The sequence below is a fragment of the Corvus moneduloides genome, chromosome 3 (assembly GCF_009650955.1).
Source record: "Corvus moneduloides isolate bCorMon1 chromosome 3, bCorMon1.pri, whole genome shotgun sequence".
NCBI lineage: Eukaryota > Metazoa > Chordata > Aves > Passeriformes > Corvidae > Corvus > Corvus moneduloides.
In genome coordinates this window covers 26,836,236-26,856,071 of record NC_045478.1, presented here as the reverse complement: position 1 = coordinate 26,856,071, position 19,836 = coordinate 26,836,236, and the positions used below count along the sequence as shown (strand labels likewise).

At 42.1% G+C, this 19,836-nt stretch overlaps 1 protein-coding gene across 2 annotated transcripts in view; it reads right to left on the bottom strand.

The window, feature by feature from the left end:
• Window positions 1-19,500, bottom strand: part of HCRTR2 (hypocretin receptor 2) — a 36,382-nt gene extending 16,882 nt beyond the window's left edge. For both annotated transcript variants that reach the window (XM_032104660.1, XM_032104661.1), the window contains exons 1-4: window positions 19,291-19,500; window positions 18,905-19,092; window positions 3,342-3,520; window positions 1,635-1,878 (exon numbers count right to left, since the gene is read on the bottom strand). In XM_032104660.1, the coding sequence (XP_031960551.1) occupies window positions 1,635-1,878; window positions 3,342-3,520; window positions 18,905-19,092; window positions 19,291-19,442 (763 nt within the window). In that variant the 5' untranslated portion in view covers window positions 19,443-19,500. The remainder of the gene's footprint in view (window positions 1-1,634; window positions 1,879-3,341; window positions 3,521-18,904; window positions 19,093-19,290) is intronic.
• Window positions 19,501-19,836: the final 336 nt, after the last annotated feature.

Here is a 19,836-nt window from a genome sequence, read left to right as displayed (position 1 = left end):
CAATACAGATCTGGAAATTCTGAGATTAAGTTTCCTGATGAAATGCTCTCTTGACTTCCTAATTAATTAACCACATCATTTCCTAGGTTGAGATTAAAAGAATCTTTGCTGCAGAATTAACCCTGAAGTGATGAAGGCATGAGTAATTGGTTCTGTGCCAAAATGAGTGGACAAAACTGTACTTGGAATGAATGCTGTGAAAGAAAATAGTCACATAACTACTGCAGTATCCTGCAGCAGATAGGGATACAAAATTGCTCACAGATGAAGAAAGAACACTAGAAGGAAGTAAAGAGCAGATTTGTCCTCGCCAATGAAAGACCAAGTACAATACAGCTTAACAGAGGCTTCCTCTAACCTAAAAACTTAAGAGCACATCTTTGTCAGCAATGAGTGCCAGCAAGCTAGTGGCCACCTCTGCCCCCCTGCCTTGTCCCAGAGGACTAACTGGGATGAAGGAGATAAAGAACAGGGAATATGATATGCAGTGTCTTCTCATTAATCCTCTGATGGCTCTGTGAAAGCTGTTAGCAGAGAAGGAACTTCCAGAACAGCACAGGGAAGAGCCCTCAGCAGTTCAGGCTGTTTAAGCTAATTTATCATGATAATTAAGTACAGGTGATCCGGTTGTATTTTATCATAATTGTTCACAGGACTGGAATCTTCTTCTACAGAGACAGCTCTGGGAGAATATCTGATTGTGTTTTAGTCGTACTCAAGGCTATTAAACAGGCACCTTTTAGTTATATGTTTTGGCAAACTTGGCTTTATTTTCCTGTGTGTGAATAATGGCATTACTGATGGCCATTATATCCAGTGTCAGAATCACAGCATGTAACTCATGCACTCTGTTAGCATTGGAGGTCTGCCAAGGCCCACCAGAGTCGAGCCTTAACCATTTGGGTGGGTGGCTCATACCACTTGCTGTGAACAGAGACAAAATAGAAGTAGTTACTCCCTGGCAATCCTTACAGCTTCTTACAGCTGCATTCAGATACAGAACATGTTAGATTCAAAGCCAATCTGGAAGGGCAGGGTTACACTTCTTGTATAGACCAATTTGTAACCAATTACATTCACAGAGTTATTTAAATTATTTTGCCCACGACAAGTTTGAAGTTTTGGATTAACTCACTACCCCATATTGATGACATCACTGTAAATTCTGCAATGACCTGTAATTTGCATTGAACTCCCAGGAGATGTCTATAAAGACTAGTCAAATGCCAGCAATTAGCCAAATATCAGGCAAACAGAAATCTGTTCTTGCATAGTTACTTCTTAAGGCTAAATACTTAAGTCTTTGTAAACCTGCAGTGTCCACCAGTCACAGAACTATAAAAGCATTTAAGGATGGGAACATCTCTACCCTCTGGGAAGCATCAACATGATCCAGACACAAGTCAGCCTCATTCATTTAAACTTGATTTAAAATGTACTTTAAGTCTCAACAACACAAAAGAAATGCAGAGAAATTTCACAGAATTTGAAAAATAATACTTCCGGGAAATGTTATATAATCAAGATCATTTTGTGTTATGTTTATACAACTTGACTTCATATTAACATCTCCTGGTATTTTGATTACTTTATAGCAGTACAAATTCAGCTTGTATGGTCAATGACAGACTCACCTCCCCAGTGCTCATCACACACTGTGAACAAGGTGGTTTTATTGGCTAATCCTGGGAACACACTGCTGCACTCCATAACAATAGCCTGAGGAATCATTATGATGCAGGACACAATCCAGATAATTATAATGCTGTTCCTTGCTCGCTTGGCTGTGCTTTTAAACATCAAAGGGTGACAAATTGCATACCATCGATCCAAAGCAATGCAGCTGAGGGTTAGGACAGACACAGAGACTGAAACTGTCTAAAGAAAAGGAAATATTGTGTAAATGTAAATATAGGGCTTTTTCCCAGAGTTTCAAAAATTATTTATTGTACTTTTCCCCCACAGTTTTAAAAATTATTTGTATTTTCAACATAGTTCTTTATCTGCAATTGTCAAATAGACTTCAAGAAAAAAAAGACTCCTTTTAAAATAAATTCTTACAGAATTGGTGTACTCCTACTAGAATCCACAGGACAAGTCACACATTAAAATGCTAACTAAACTGAATAGCTGTAGCAAAATCAAATTTTGAAATAGCAAATTTAATCAACTGGGAATTTATAAAACTTTATCTGAAAAAAAAGCTTTAAAAACATTAGACAGCAAATTTTATCTTTTTTTCTTTGTAGAAAAATTTATTTGTTGGTTTCTATGTTATATTAACATACCAGAGCCATCATTTTGCTTTTCATTTTTCATGAGAACAATGAAACTCAGGATCTCCTGAAAAAGTCCTTGACAACAATCAGTTTAAGGTAGACTAAGACATTTTACCTTTTATTCAGGAAATAAAGTTTTATAAAGCAAATAACCTAGCACTTCAATTTTATTCTTTCAATCTGTATGCTAGATGAACACTCACGCTTCAGATTTTCTTTCACTAGAATGGAGGTTTTGAAAAAAAAAGTTAGGATTTTGATTGTATCAAGTAGAGCTCATAGCTGCTGGAGAACTGTTGTCCTTGACAATGTGGCTCTTTGGCCATAGAGGTATCTTCCGAAAATATAAATTGTGCTGGAGGCACAGAGCTGATGATCTATCTGCATACACTCTGAATACTGCTTAATTCTTCTGAATTTTAATGACTACAAAGCCAAGCACTTGTCATTCCAGTTTGCCCAGTCAGTTCATCCAAACACCTATTCTTAGAAAAGGTATTTGTCAATCATTTTGATGCAAATGATTTCAAAACTAGTTAAGTCCAAAGGTAAATGAGTAGAAGCAATTATTGCTTAAGGCAGACGATCTGATCAACTCCCAGTGAACCTGGATACTTTGACTATTTCTGAAGAACACAAAATCAGTAAACACAAAAAATGCCCAGACTGCCTTCAGAAGTAGTATTCTCTGTCCTGGACACTTGTATAGCTGTTTATATCCACACAGAGAGAATATTAATGACTTTATTTCTATTTACAGACATTTTTATTGCTTTAAATCCCTTCTGAATCATTAAAAAAGATCACAAAAAGTAAAGAGCATCAGAAAAATGTCCCCAAAAGTGTATTGCTGAAGTCCAACAATCGGACCAAAACCAGTCTTTATTAAGCATAATCATATTCCCAAGTGGAAGAGTCTTTTAGGCCTCAGCGTGTACCCTGAGATACCTACTCAGTATCAGGTATAGACTTTGATTGGATTAGTAGTATTAGGAAGATGCTATTGTTATTTCTGGTTTTCATAACATGGGTAATGTGTACACAAACACAGAAAAATAATACCTGTAGGTAGGGAATCACTTTACAGAGGGTCTGCCCAAAGAACCACGTTTCTGTGATGTCCACAACTAAAGTTGCTGGAAGACAAGTAATTGTGACCAGAATGTCAGCCAGAGAAAGATTCACTATGAAATAGTTGGTAACTGTCCGCATGTGATGATTCTTCCACACTGCAAGGCAAACTGAATTTGGAAAGACAAGTTAGTGAAATGGAAATGACTTAGGAAATGCTTTAAGAGGAAAACATTTGACTTTGCGGAATTAAGGAAATGTTTGTGTCCTTGGTTTAATACAGAATATTTGAATATGCAGTTCAGTGCAAGAACCATGTGTTTTCTTTTAGAGTGGAAACAAGAGAGTACATGTAGAGAGATTCTTGATACACAAAGAATAGCTTTCCACAGACTGCAGCATGGAAAATAATCCAAGATATAAAGCATCTTACTTTTCTGCTAGTTAATCTTCACTAACTACTCATATAACATTCTTTATTTCTCTTTCAAGCCATTGGCTCTAGTCTACAGAAATACACATCTATTTCTGTAAAAGTTTATCTGTTTTCTTATGATAGCATGATGCTTAAATCAAATTGCTACAACACAGAATCTTGTAAACTGTACCAAGTCAAATATAATTTTATAAAATATTTTGCTGGATTTAATATATCTATTGAATCTGCAGGGAATCTGTAATAATTTTCTGGGTAACTGTGATTTGAAGTAAGTTAATTAAAGTAATTTTTGCTGTATTAAATGTGTTACATTTTTGATGATGATCAAAAGCAGCATGTAGCAGGCGCTTTATAAGATGTGCCTTTAAAGCTCATTTTGTATATTTTATGTCTCTCCTTTTCAAATTGAAAGACTTTTAGAAATGAGGCAAATCAGTCCTTTAAAATCATTACACTGAATTCATAAGCTGCTAAATTAAAAATGCCATAATTAAGTCTGAGAAAGTAGCCCAAAAGTAACTTCTAAAATAATTTCAGAAGACAAACCCTGAGTAACTGTAGCAATCGAAAGCTTTTAAATTATTCAGATCTTTAAATTAATTCACCCGAAGATCTTTAAAAAACTGATGCAAATTTTCCAGAAACACCCACAAGACTTCTTGTAAGACAAGAATAAAATTCATGGCACATCAAAGGGTCTTCCCTGCAAACAATTATTCATCCATCATGCAAATCCAGATGAAGGTTCAAAGTCTCCTAATCCGTCAGGATATAGCATAATGCTTAATTTAGATATATTAAACAGATCAGAGAATGTCAAAAAATTGAGTTAAAAAGGTCTTCAAGAGATTGCCCAAATCTAAAATGGAATCTGCCAGAGTTAAGCCACTCTTCTATAGTCATTAAACTAGCTAAAACAGCTGGAAAAAATACACAGACTTTAAGGCACATAAGCTCTTGAGATCAGATGCTTCCTTAGATCCTAAGAAGGATGATGTGCCTGAAAGCTTCTGTCTATCTTCCAGCTGTATCAGTTGATCTAATAAAATATATTACTTCATTCCACAAATCTTGTGTCTTTAGAGCACCAGAACTACAGCAAGACTACAACTAAGCAACTGTTGGCAAGTTTACATTTTAAAATGTTTCATTTGAAGACACCACACATCTCTTAAATGTGTTGCACTGTTTAATTATCTTCTCTACCAAAAAAATTCTTCTCATGTCTAATCAACTTTTATTTTGCCGCTATTTATATAACTTTTTTTTCTGCACATAGGCAGGAATGAGGAAGAGTTTTTTTCTGCAGCAATGTTTCACATATGTAAGGATTTTTGTTATGTATTTCCTCAGAACTTCAGAGCTCTTTATCTTTTATTCTTTTTTTAAAATATCTTTTATTTTATTTATTTATCTTTTAGTCATTTCTAGAACATCTGCAACCATCCTTGTTGCTGCTCTCTGGACACTTTCAGACTGAACTGAACCTTTCTGGACCAAAATGGGCAGAATACTCTTTCAAGATCTTACCAGAGCTGTGGCAGGAGCTGAGATTGCAGTACTTCTTCATGAGGGCTATGTTTAGACATTTAGACTAGGACATAGAGAATGGGAGAGGCTAAGTGCCTTCACTTTCCTCTAAGACCAGGTGATTTTATTACCTATCTTTTTAAGATATAGACTTCCAAGGTTCATCTAAAACCTCTGTTGTGGTGCAGCATATGTTCTTCATATATTTTAATGTGTTGCAGAGATAGCTCTGAATTCTGTAGCTTATATAAATTTAATTTTTGCTATATATGTATCATGCTCTCATAAATGCAAATGAAAACCTCTCTACAAAGATCTTCACTGTTCTTGTACTGGTTTTGACGAGAATACAGTATACATTTCTTCTATTATTTTCTTCCTGAACACAGAATTACAGCTTTTCTTACATGTGGCCTCAGATAGCTAAAAGGCAAGGCTTATAAATTAAAGGCTTAAAGGAAACATCATATTAATTGTATTTTCTTCCCATTTGGAAGATTTAAAGTACCTAACAAAGTAGTTATTTCTTTAGCATTGCATGCTAATTAAAATGTAACTAATCAGAGCTTTATCACTGTCACTCGTGCATGGGGTTACCGCAATTATAGTCTGATAGTGCAGAGGCAGCACCTAACAGGGAATAATACATTGCTGCGCCTCTGGAATGTTGTCTGCAGTTGGAAATCCAGTGCTGGGGAAAAAATTGTAATAACCATTTCACTTTCAATAATTTTAATACTTAACTCTAAAAATTTGAAGATCTGGAACTTTACTTATGGCTGGTTCTTTAAGTGCAATTCATATTCAAAGTATGGTCCTGCCTTTTATTTAGGCAAAAGTTGATATTAAGTGGCAATGTTTTTCTGTACTTTTTATTCCTTTTATCAACAGGCAAAAATTAAATAAAATGTTGTTTAAAAGTTCAGGGTTTGGCTACTTTTTTCTCATATTATCATTTCAACAGTCCTGTGTTCTACCCAATTCAGACAAGTTCATCATTTTCAGCCATGGACATCAGTGCCTAAAGGTGCAAGGTTTAAGCAGATATGTTTGGTCTTTGACCAGGCCTATTCCCATTCCTGTGCTGGTCCATGTGAAAAAGACCTGAATATAAACATTATTTCTGGTAAAACAAATCTATTGTTTAAAAATATGAGGTCAATCTCACTGGCAGCCAGCTGTATCAGAAACCAATTCATAGCATTCTGCATGTTGAGTTCAAAGCTGTCTATCAGTATCAGCAAATGAAGCCTCACGATACCGCAGAGATCTAAGGAATATTACCATTTTCATCTTTGACACAAAGAAAGTGAAGTGCAGAACAGAAGTTAAAGGCTGTACAGTAAATCAGACACAGAATAAGAAACTTGTACTCCTAATTCCCAGCTGTGTACTAAACCTTCCAGATCACACTGGCTTAACACAGATGGAATTTAGATGAACTTCAGTATTTGCTGTTCCTCAGAGTAATATAAAAGACTATGCTTCTTGCTACTCAGGGTGTACCAGTGTTCAGAAAAGCCAAAGTACAGAAAGTAGCCCTGAATACCTTTGAATTCTAACCCATGGGGGTAGGCACCTGGAAGGTGAAAAAGCCCAATAGTTTGCAAGCATAGAAATGCAAGATAATTTGTTACTTTATATTTCTCTGCTTATGCTTGTGTATTTCCCCTTTTGACCTCTTCTCTTCTTTGCAGCATAAAACATTTTCCATTCTTTTTATGGCACATAGCACAAGAGCACCTTAATCAGCTTTAAGTTTACACAAATGTTTACATACTACCATAATAATTAAATATCCCAGAAACTCATTCCATGAATGTATATATTTAAAAAAAAAAAATAGATTGTGAAAATAGCCTCTGAAGAGGAAGTATTCTAAAACCAAGTCAGCTTTCTCTGCCCTCGTTGCCCTCTGCTGTTTGAAGTACTGTTTTCAACCTGCCACAAGCATTGGTAATGTTTTCTTTCAGTGCAAGGCTAAAAAGCTGTGAGAATCTGCTACGAGTTATTTGAATAGGACAGAATGATAGAAAGACATAAATAGGTCCTAAATGACATAAAATTATTTCAATACATTCCTTCCAGATTCGCTGTTTTTCTGAGTTTACTACAGCCCAAGGTTATTCAGTAGTCTTGGACAATAGCTTCATTGATAGTGTTCTAGCAGCTCATCGAGAAAGATTCTCTACCTGTACCCAAAACCTGCTATTTTATAGGAGTGAAAAATAGTTTGACTATGCCACTGAATATTGTGCAGCTAGTTAAGTGTCTGAACAAAAGAATTTCATAAACTCTCCACTTGCACTCCTTTAATTACACATTTTCATCTCAGGCAGTTTGTATTACAGAGAGGCACTCAGCTCACATATAAACACTCAAGCAACATGCTAGGGAAAGAAAGCTCCATGGAGTGGAAATGCCATCTGCCTACCCAAACAGAAATAGCAGAGCTGTGACTTTCCACTTGAGAAGAGAAGAGAGGAAGAGAAGAGAAGAGAAGAGAAGAGAAGAGAAGAGAAGAGAAGAGAAGAGAAGAGAAGAGAAGAGAAGAGAAGAGAAGAGAAGAGAAGAGAAGAGAAGAGAAGAGAAGAGAAGAAAGGATAAGAAAGGTAGTAAAGGTTCTCAGTTGGGAGTGTATTTTACAAAAAAGTACTTCAAAATCATAAAACAGGAGATGAGGCCAGCAACAGCCTACTTAAAAAAACTTGGGAGATACCACAGTGCTAACAGAATGCCTGTTTAGCTGGGGCACAGAAGAGTGGCCCAAACTGAGCTCTTTAGACCTCCATTAAAAATCTGTGAAATAGTAAAAATAATTGAATAAAACCTCAATTTAACATTACATGCAAAGCTTTTATGCAACCTTTGATGTTACTTATGGCTGGTTTTTATGCAACATGGCTATAAATGGGACTGAGAAAGAAAGTGGGGAAAGTGGTGTTAACACAGACACTGAAGAAAAGAGAATTAGAATAATTAAAAAAAAAAGATAAATTTAAAATAGCAATTCAGGAACATGCTTCTGCTCTGCATGATTTTCCCTACTGCTAATGGAACCTAATTACCTGCCCAATGTATTGTATTATTTTCCATATTTTTGCTTTTATTTTACAAAACCACTCAGAGTTATTCCTGCAAGTGCAAACACGCAAGCCAGCTGTCACAAGGAGCAGCTCTTTTTCTAATGGCTGTCCCAGCTCCTTCATCTCACCTTTCCTTTCTCCAGACTTCAGCAGAGCTTTAAGCAAAGCGCTTGCTGTTCCCACTTTTTCCACAGAGTGTCAGTGAAGGCTCGGAAACTAGCTGGAGCCGCCAGACTGAAAGCGTTTGGAAAAATTTGTGGAGGCTTTCCATAAGCGAGGACAGTTCTGTGATAATGAAGCTGGTTTGCCAACCCATCCTCCAAACACTGACGATCTCCCGTTCCCCAAAAAATTCTCTCAGGAAAGTCCCAGAAAGGACAAAAAAATAAAAGGTTAAAATCAAAGTTAAATTTAAGACGGTTGCTGTTATAAATCCATCAAGAAAGCTTCACCTCATATTCCTGAAGAAAAAAACCCTTTCTAATATGACAATATAGTGAGATTGGTATTTTTCACGTACAGATTTAGTCTCTGTGGTTTAGTGTCCTGAGGCATTTTAATTAGAGGCTGTAATGGTGTTTAATCAATTAGCACATCTCATTGTATCTCAAGCTGAATATGAAAACAATACAAAGGCTCCATCTGGTATAAAGTGCAGCTGCTTGCCTCCTGGAAGATTTATGCTGTCTTGAGCATATTAAACACTGTGCTGCAGTCCTTCCTCTGGTGGACTGCTGGGTCAGCTGTCAATTTGTTTTCTACATGTCAACCCTAAATAATTTCCCTCACACTCCAGAAGTCTTGTCAACTCCTTATTCAATGGGTCATCTTTCAGTGCAACTTCCTGACCAAAATAGAAATGTAATTTCCATAACCAGCAGTACCTGACATTTTCATATGTAAAGGAATTACTTCATCTCTTATCTAATTTTTGATGAATAATAAATCCCAGATGGATGTAAACAAAGAATTATCATTTTTCATACTAAACCACAATGATTTTATTTTGCTTTGGTAATTCAGTCTCACAACTGTTTGACTAAAATATCAAAATATGGTCATCCAGAAGTTATTTGGAACTGATGCTGTGATTATAAGACCTGGTAATCAGCATCTCCAAATGCATTAGGCAGAAAGCTTCTAAAAATCTTTACTTCTTCACAGTATTTTACAACTAGTGACAAAAAATGGGATAAATAGTTTTGAATTATACATATTTATTCTCTATCTCCTAATCTACCCACCCCCCCAACTGTTTTCCCCTCACAATTAATTGGTTCTCTGTATGGAATTCTTCCTCTTGTTCTCTTTTGGTGATAGTACCTGCTGCAAATCAGGATCTGAGTGGTGGGATGTCAAGCAACACAATCATGGAAGTTTGAACGGAAGGCTAAGTGGATATGCTACCAAGGAATTGTGGAGAGCTAGAGCCCCTGTAAAAACACTGAATGTATACTGCTGGAAGGAAGAATGCTGTCATTAAAACTACCTTCATTATGAACGACTCCTGATTAAGGATTCTTCTGCTTTGACTTAAAAGTCTAAAAATTAGGTGCCTATGACTAAGCTTATTTTATTTAAGGAAGGCTTTCCTTCCAACAATTTTATTGATGATCTTGATTAAGGGGAAAGAAGCACTTTAACTAAATTGCAGAGGATATTTGATTAGGGGTTTTTGAAACCAGCAATGAGAACAAAAGATCTAAAACAAAGCAATATCTTCTTTGAATAGGGAGATATCTAATCCTTAGGCTGTCCATCTCTTACCCACTATTAAGCTCTAAACTCACACATTACCTCATTTTTACATAACTAATCTTATCTGAAAGAAAGGAGACCAACACGAGACCAGGCTTACATTGAAAAGTAATAGAAAAAATGACACAAAGAAAATACACTGTTTTATACAATGTTTTTAATAACTGAAATACTGAAAAAAAATCCTGTATCTGGTAACAATACCTGGCAGATAAGAACTGTCCTTGAATATGTGGTGCGATAGCTGAAAAGACAGACAATACTCTGAGTAAAGGAATTAAACAGCCTACCAGTGAGGCAATAGCTCCTCATCAACAGGAAACAATGGATGTGTTCAAACACATATTTGAAGGAATTCTTAAAAACATGACAAAAGGAGCAGGTGGCTAGCTCATGCTCCCTGTGTATCACATATAAACAAGTGTGTATGTGTAGGTTCTATCACACAGGAAAAATACCGAAACAGTAAAAAATGCACTTGAATAACATAGAACACATGAGATCTCAAAGTATTTTGTTGAATATCAGCTCCACTGGCATGTACTAATGGGGGACTGTCACCCACAAAAGACAGTGAGGATCTACATAAATAAAGCAGATATACAGCAGCTAGCTTGCTTGCAGCAGTATGTTTTCTGAGGTTTTCTACCTACCACATGTTCTATCGTACTGAAGGTTTTAAACAGACTTAAGAGTTGAGGGTTGTGGGTTACTCATGTGCTCCAGCCCACTTCTACATCTTAGGCACTGGCACCAGAGAAGAAAACAAGAACTGAATTGTGTGTGCTGGAAGCTTATGTCTACAGGTCACAACTGTACAACAACCATCTAATTGGCACAGGATTCATTTTCTAACTCGGCCACATTACGTAATCTTAGGCAATTAACAATCTAATGGAAATGGGAGTTATTAGCAGGAGATCAGCTATGCTCTAAAAACAGACTGCCCAAAATGCCAGGTTTGATCAGCTCTGGAGGAAGTGAAAGGTGACATCAAAGAGTTTTCCTAATCTAACTGTATTGATTAAGACAGACGGATTGGTTTAAAATGTCTCACCACACACACACAAATCATTACCAGTATTAACTGGCAAACCCAGTCATCTCTGCAGAGCTGGCTATACTGATTGACCAGATGTTTCATAATAATAATTGATATTATTACAAATAAAGCCTACAAAATCTTTATCCACACTTCCTATTACAGATGGAAGAGTCAGAAATACAGCTGTCATACTGTATATGACACTATGATAAAAAGATTTCACACTTTGCTGATTCAATTTAAAGCTGCATGACATTAAAATTAAGGTGTGCTTCACAGCTGAAATGGTGTGCAACTTTGAAAACATATTGTTCAAAAAGCACGCATCAGTCACTGCAATATGGAGTTGCACGAGGAAAAACCTTTCCATGTCTATGTCTGTTTCCAATGGAGATGTAAGAGTGCCTTTTCTGCAGGATATACAAAGAAAACACAATTCACTATGCTAGTGACATGTTCCAGCAAATATCTTCCATATTATACAACTGAATCTGTATCATGGATCCTCATGTCAATGTAATATTCCATGAACTGGCTAAAATCCTTGCAGTCCTACTGTACTAAGAACCAGGAGACAGAACACAGTTCTGTCAGGGCTGAGTGCACCCCCAGGCTCTGCAACCTCTGCCCCCTGCTCAGAAGCTAGCTGCCCATGCTGGAGGCCAGGTCTGGTATGGCGTGGCACGTAAGCTGAGACCAGGCTTTGGGAACAGAGCTTTTGTAGTTTTGGAGTACTCTTCTGGGAGTCAGCCTTTTGCCCCAGAGCTGCATTTAAGCTCAGGGTCTCACACCAGGCTCAGGCAAAGACCAGGTTGCAAGTATGCTTTTGCCTTGCTGAATTTGATTGTAAAACTCATCCACTGACTTGGCTTTCTGGCTTAACCTCAGACCTGTTTCATCACTGTGGATTTGTCTGGTGACTGCTGGGAGGTGACTGAAACCTGGTAAACATCTTCAGACCTACCAAGCTCTCAGGCACTGTGGGACTGTGTTGGTGAGTACACTGCCCTGTCAGTCTTGCTGCTGCCCTCAGCTCCTGGCACCCCTTCCCCTGGGGAACAATCCATCATAGCTCTTTTCTGACGCATTCCACTTGTGAGACAGAAAGTAAGTCAGCTGCCTATGTCCAAGAAAACAAAGAAGGTTTCACTTGACATACAACACAGAAAATAAACTATGCTTTATAAACAAAGAAACATCCAAACCCTTCAAATTTTTTTTATTTTGAAAGATGGTGAGTAATCCCTGTATTGTGCAAACACCAGTGGACTTCAACTGATACTCGAACTCTTATATAAATTGAGGTCATACTTTCTCTTAGGTAGATAAAATATATACATATTGTATCATTTACTATGTGCTGTCTTCTTAACAATGATAAAGCCATTCTAGTTATTATTCATCCAACAGATAAAGGTGACTCTCATGCTGATATTACAAAGTCCTTTCAGTGTTAAATTCCCCAGCTAATCTGAAAGAAAAGAAATGTAATAATTTAATATGTAATTAAATGAAATATGCCTGATCTACAGCAATGAAATAGGATTCATGAAGATCCTTTAAGAGAATACATGACTCATCCAATTCTACCAACACAAGCATGTATGCCTAGACCTCAGTATTCACTGGATATCTTTAAAATTATAACAGAGCAGCATTTGAGAGAGTTGCCTATTCGTAGGCATTGAGCAGGATTCTGGTTAGAATTAGAGCCATACATAGATTTTCTTTCTTCTCCAACCCTAAAAAAAAAAATCAAATTAAGGCTGTTGAACTCTATGAGTCAGACTGTGAACTCTTTGAAGAATGGACCACAGCTGGGTTCTGTACAGATCTCAGCACAACTAGCAGTTACTGTAAAACAGGTAATAAATAATACAGCTATCCAGAGAAGAGTAATTCTCTCACAATCTCATTCTGGGTTGGAATGAAAAACAAGTATCACCAAACTGTGTGAGTAAAGAAAGTTTCTGAGACTTCTCACTGATGTACTACATGGTCTCTTACCCTTGGAAGCCAGCAGCGTTGAGGACTTTCAAGCTGGGCACTGGCAGCCTGTATGTGCTAAAGATTTCAGCCCCTGCCAGCTCTGGGAAGGCCTGCCAAGAGGCCCAGCAGCCCAGCTGGTGGGATGCAAGAAGGTTGGTTGTTTTGCCTTCAGTCTTTGATCAAACCAAGTGATCTCTGCTGTACATTTTAATTTTGTTGAATGCATGTTCCCTGAGAGAAACCATTTCATCAGAAAAATCCTGACCCATGTGAATGAATAACTTCAACAAGGACCATTTGCATTCTTCATATGTACAAACGGAGTTAAATATATGTAGTTGTATATTACTTTTTAATCCTTTGCTATCTTACTCCAGTTATTAACTACTGCAGCTGATCAGTCTGGAATGGTGTCAGTAACCAGAGACGTTCAGACATCCTAAAAATACCTGTCCTTCTTTAATTATCTAGTTTCCTATTTCAAAGCAATGTTTTTAATGACACGTTTTCAAATAAAGAAGAAACAGATCTTTACAGTCAACATACATCCTACATTAAGAAGTCCTACATTCTCTACTAGATGTGCAAAGAAATTGCAAGAGTTTCATTGCTCTGCAGTAGTAAAGAAAATTTTTGGTCTTATTGCAAAACAGTTAGTCCTTACCCTCCACACTTATTTCTGCTTCTAGTGATAAATAGTGACCAAGTGAAGAAGAAAATAGGACAAATCATACCAATATTGCCATCTAGATTTCAGATTCCCTGAATGTTCATGTAAATGTGTCATAAAGTCATCTTAAAGTCATCTGTTTCTTTTCATTGGCTTACACTGAAATACCCAGGCATACAAGAGAATCATTGACAGGAAGCACTTGAGTGCAATACTGAAACCTGCATTCAAATACAGAGACTTGCTAATATTTTTCACTTTTGTCATGGGTTAGCATAGCTCCAGAAGTGATTTTCTTGCAAAAAGGTGCTTACAGCTTCCTCGATGACCTGACAGAACCTATCAGCTGGCCAGTTTGAATATTGACAATTTTGTAAGCCACTTAAAAACTCTGACCGCCTCTGTGGTCCATATTTAAGAATGGACAAACCCCGGGAAAGCTCTCTCTTGCTTCCAGCCTTGGGACAGGTAACTGGGCTGGGCTGGTGCAGCCCAGCAGGGCCCGGCCGGGCCGGGACACAGCCATCCTGGAGCTGATGGGCCCTGTTCCACCCATGGCCCCCCCACAGCCCTGTTCCGTGCAGATGGTGTGGCCTGGCTCCCCTCCCCACCTCTCCAGTGCGGCCGAAGATTCAGCTGAAGCTGCCAGCTGCCCGGCAAAGATCATGTGACCAACAATGATAACCGAATTCCAGCTGCAAGGCCTAGGTGAAATTAACCCTTTCAGTGCTGTAAACTTCCTCCAGAACAGATGAGGCCTGCAGACATTAAGTAAAGAAGGAAGAGCTGAAACCCTGAGGGAGGAGAAAGAGGAGATGCTTAGAAGCTGAAATTCTGTTGTGAAGCTATGGTGGTGATAAGACTATGATACATCAGATATCATAGATATCAGTTGTAATTTCATAAAAGCATGGGGGTGGAATGTTCAAACTGCACTTGTGAGCAAAAGTACCTGCGCTGAAATAAGCAAATGCTGAAGCAGCTGTAATCTGATGAGAAGTTTGAACAGGGAGAGATGGAAGTGATGAGGACTCTTGCTCCAAATCAGAAGGAGAAGACCTCTGTTCCGAGAGATGCTCCCAGAGATAGTCCTAGAGATGAAGATGATGAGGACCCTTTGCTCCCAGGGAAGGAGGAGGGCCTCTATTCTTAGAGATGAAATGCTCCCAGAGATGGGTGAAGAGAACCTTTGTTTCTGAACAGCTCAACCTTAAAATTGTACCCCAGTAGCTCAAGACTGGACCCTCAAAAGCAGTTGTGGGAAAAGCTGTAAATCAGGGGAAGGGATTCTCACATGTGAGCAGAGAACCAACCCGAGCAGCTGTCTCGTGATACTGAAGCCATGAGAGAAGGTCTTGTGGAGATGTCTCCACAGCATGAGCAAGAGAGACTCCTCTCCCTAAGTGAACTGAACAAGGTTATTATGGAAGTGGTAAACTGACTGAAAATCTCAAGGGTTGTCTTTTTACACTGTCAGTGGGAGAAGGGAGAAAGGTGGGGGGAGGAGAAGTGTTCTGAAGGTGTGGTATGATTTTTTTTTTCCTTTCTTTTAGGTCTGTTAATAAACCTCTTTATATTCTTTCAAGTTTTGTGCCTGCTTTGCTTTCTCCTAATTCTTATCTCACAGAAAGTAAATAAGTAAGTAATGAGTATTTTGGACAAAAACCACTACAGCTTTAGCTGGTTCGTGCAGCAGCTCAGACAATCTGTGTCAACTCTCCTAATTAAATTTAAAGCTAAATAGCAATGCAGACCTTGTTATATGCTACTATTCGTGGAATTCCTGCTGTGTATCTCACTCAAGAACCCACTAGATGTCAATCAAAGTTCGAGCTGATTGTACCCTTGTTTTTTAATTAACTGTCAGAATGCTTCAATCCAGTTTATTACTAATATCTGAGGGATGTGCTGTGCCTTCCACTTGCACAGATATAATTTCTGGGACACTCCTAATCCCATGTGAGTGCACAAACCAAAATAAAAAGCAGAAATGTAATTTTCAGCACCACATACGGAAAGAGAGGGTCCTTCCTGGTTGCTTAAGTGTTATTTGGCTAGGACATGTTAAAAATAGAATCAAAGCATTGACTCCACATGCCATGAGTCCTGCAACACTGGGCAAACATAAGCAAAAGAATGCAATGCATCATTAATGATGATACTATAAAGCACCAGTAGCCACTTCTCTTTAAAAGCACTCCTGCTCCTCTTTGAGAAGGTCCATGACTAAATCCCAGATTAACCTTGAATACGGATTTTTCAAGTAGCAGAAATCAGCTTCTCAGAGAAATTAACATGTGCAGAGTTCTACATCAGATTTCACTGGTAGTAAAAAAGTTTCTTAAAAATGTCTTTGGAAAGAGCACTAGATCACATCCATTTCTCTCCTCAGAATCACATGAGCCTGCAATCAGTGCAGTGTGAGCTTTCTCAAATAAAGATGAGACAGTATTCAGCTAACAAGCACCTGCACCTGCAGATACCACAAACAGAACCAGCAATTTGGAGCGAACAGCTTGAGGAGGATCATAGAATCATTTAGGCTGGAAAAGACCTTTAAGATCATTGAGTCCAGCTGTAAAGCTGAATTACCTATTGTAGGATTTACTGTGATTTAGAGGAATGGATAGAAAAGTGTTCAGGTACTTACTTCTCTGTCCATTTTAAGACAGAGATTTGCTACCATGTACCACAACTTGGAGAGAGAGATTTTCAGAGGACAAAAAGTGGACATTCCATCCAGTAAAATGAATGGTGGGTGGACAGCCAGATGCCAGTTTCCATCCCAAGCAAAGAGTTAATGTACACAAATGTAAGGAAAGAACAGCTGCACATCTGCATTGGTATCATCTCTATTTGTGGCTGCACAGAGAGGAAAGCTTTTCTCCTCGTGGCTTCGGGGGGAAAAAGTGTAAATAGAGTGAAAGCTCCTACAGCTGAAGATTTGACCTTGAATCTTTACAGGCAAGAGGACAGCTTATTTACATTGGGTGGAGGAAAATATGTTAAGCACAGATGGTTCTCCTAAAATAGCCTTTGCTCAAAATCAGACCAAAGGACAGTTTTTTTCCTAATTTAAAATACAGCCTCTTTGCCAGGGCTGCTATCTTTACACTGTCTATCAAGCTGGCTGCCGAGCAATGGACTGAGCAAACGTGCACACAAGCACTTAGTGCAACGCTTCAGAAATACTGAAAAAAAAAAGCGCATCATCAGTCCGTTGAAATTTTTAAAAATGCCTTTAAAAATGCTGCCTTTGGCTGCAGTTTCATTTGCATGTCACTTCGGGAAGCCTGTAGAGTTTGCAGTGACAGCCCTGACACGCACAATTCCGTCTGAAAAACATGAATGAAAGACCCGTATGGCGGGGCGGGGCCCAGCGCGCTCCGTTCATGCCAGCACCACGGATGGACCCAGGGAATGCCAATGGCCGTGACTGCAGCCCAGGGGGTCCTCCTGGCGGAGCCGGCTCCCAGCGGCCACACCGTGTCCATTCATAAACGCAGAACTGCTGAGGAGCAGCACCTGCCCCCCTCCCCCAGCCTGGGAAGGCACGGCCGCGGGGAATGGGGGCACGGCCACGGGAAGGGGGGCACGGCCACGGGAAGGGGGGCACGGCCGCGGGGAAGGGGGGCACGGCCACGGGAAGGGAGGCACGGCCACGGGAAGGGGGGCACGGCCGCGGGGAATGGGGCACGGCCGCGGGGAAGGGGGGCACGGCCGCGGGGAAGGGGGGCACGGCCGCGGGGAAGGGAGGCACGGCCGCGGGGAAGGGGGGCACGGCCGCGGGGAAGGGGGGCACGGCCGCGGGGAAGGGGGGCACGGCCGCGGGGAATGGGGCACGGCCGCGGGGAATGGGGGCACGGCCGCGGGGAAGGGGGGCACGGCCGCGGGGAAGGGAGGCACGGCCGCGGGGAATGGGGGCACGGCCGCGGGGAAGGGGGGCACGGCCGCGGGGAAGGGGGGCACGGCCGCGGGGAAGGGGGGCACGGCCGCCCGGGCGGGTGTGCGCACACGCGTGGCCGCGCTTCCCTGCGCCAGCACAGGCGCCTGTTCCCACAGTCCGGCGAGAGCCACCGCCGTGGGCGGCAGCGAGCTCGGGGGAGCAAAGAGGAGCGATGGGGAGCGGCAGGCGGGCTGCTGACGGCCAGACCCCTCTGCCGCTCCCACACACCGCTCCTGCCCGCCGCCCCAGCCCACCCGGGCCTTCCCTCCGTCCCTTCACTATTCTCAGCTCTCCGCCACACTCCCTTCGAGGCGGCCGCCAAGCAGCCCCGGTGCCCCCGCCGCCTCCTTCAAGGATGAATGGAAGCGGGAGGAGGCGGGCTCCAGCAGAGGCGCCGCCCCGCCTCGCTCCCCCAATGAGCGCCCGGGAGGGGCCGCCTCGCCCCCGCCCCACGTCCCCGCTCCGCTCCAGCCGCGGGGGACGGAGCGCGGCCGCTGCGCCGCTGAGGAAGGAGCCGCGCATTCTGCGCCTGCCCGCAGCTGAGGGGACACCGCCGGCTCCCGTCACGGGCCGGGCGCCGTCCCGGGCCCCTCATCCCGCTCCTCTTATCCCGCGCCCCCGATTCCCCGTTTCTGTCCTGGGGAAACACCCCGCGCTCGATATCCCCAGCGCGGCGCCGGGCTCCGCCGGCCGGGCCGGGGCTGCGCGGGGGGAGCAGCATCCTCCCGAGCGGGCTGGGAGGCGGGGCCGCCGGCCGTGCCGGGAGGGTTCAGCACCTCGGCCCGGGGGACAGGGGCGGGAGCCGGCCGGCAGCCGCGGCTTTCCGCCGCCGAGCCGCCCAGGTGCGCTCCGCCGCCCCGCTCCCCGTGCCCTGCCCTGGCCCCGGCAGCGAGCGGCCGCCGCCGCAGCCCCTCGCCCGCGCAGGGGAGCGCTTTCTAGGGCCCCTTCCGCGCAGCCTGAACTTTCCCCCTCGGCTGCGGACTGCCGCCTTTCCAGCTGGGTATGCGAAACCCACCCCGGTTTCCAGCCACCCTCCATGCAAAACCCATCTCGGGATGGGAGAACGGGAAGTTTGGGGGAGCTCGACTCACCCAGGACGTTCCCGACGAGAGCCACAATGAAGACGACAATGTAGCCGGCGATCAGCGCCCATTCATATTCCTTGGGATGCAGATACTCCTTCCAGAGATATCGCAGGAACTCCTCATCATCGTAGTCGGAGGAAGGGGTTAAAAGAGCCTCCCGCGTCTCGTTTAGTTCCGACCCACTCGTCCAATTCCTGTACGGAGGGGAACCATCCTGTGGTTGAATCCCGGACATCCCTAGTGGTTGTTCCGGGGGCTGGGAAAAAAACAACCAACAAACCCAAACCCAGACCCTTTCAGAGCATCCAAGCTTTCTCCCGCCCGTCCATCGAGGCTTGTGGTTGCCAGTGCGAAAAGCGGGGTGTGGGGAGAAAAATGACGCGGGAACTTACGGGAACCAATGCGGGAACAGGCTGGGGATCCGCGTCGGTCCCCAACCCGCCCTGACCAGCCTTTTCCCCGACCGGGCAAGGGGTCCATCCTCCCCCGCGGAGGCTGCACCCCCTGCACCGTCGTGGAAAAGGCTGGTCGGGGTAGGTTGCATGCCTCAGGTGCCAGAGTGCACCTGCCCCCGCTGGAAAAGTCACGTCCGTTTCAGACGATGTCGATTTTTGTTCCGCACACCATGCACACGCGCCTTCACACACGCCCGCATCTCTGCATGCCTCCTCCTCCACCCCCCGCTTCAGCTCATCCCCAGGTCCTCATCTCTCCCCCCAACACTACTTCCAGCTTGCTTATCCCTCTTCTGACACTGCTTCTCCTCGGTTTCTCACCCTCTCTTGCACAAGCACTTCCCTTTAGACCTTTCTACAGTGTATTCCAGATATATTCAAGATATTTGTAAATTAAAAGCTGTGGAAAGCTGCGTTGGAAAGAAGCACAGGGTTAAAGGAGCCATTAAAAAACAGTGGCTAATGAGGCTGTCTCCTTTCTGT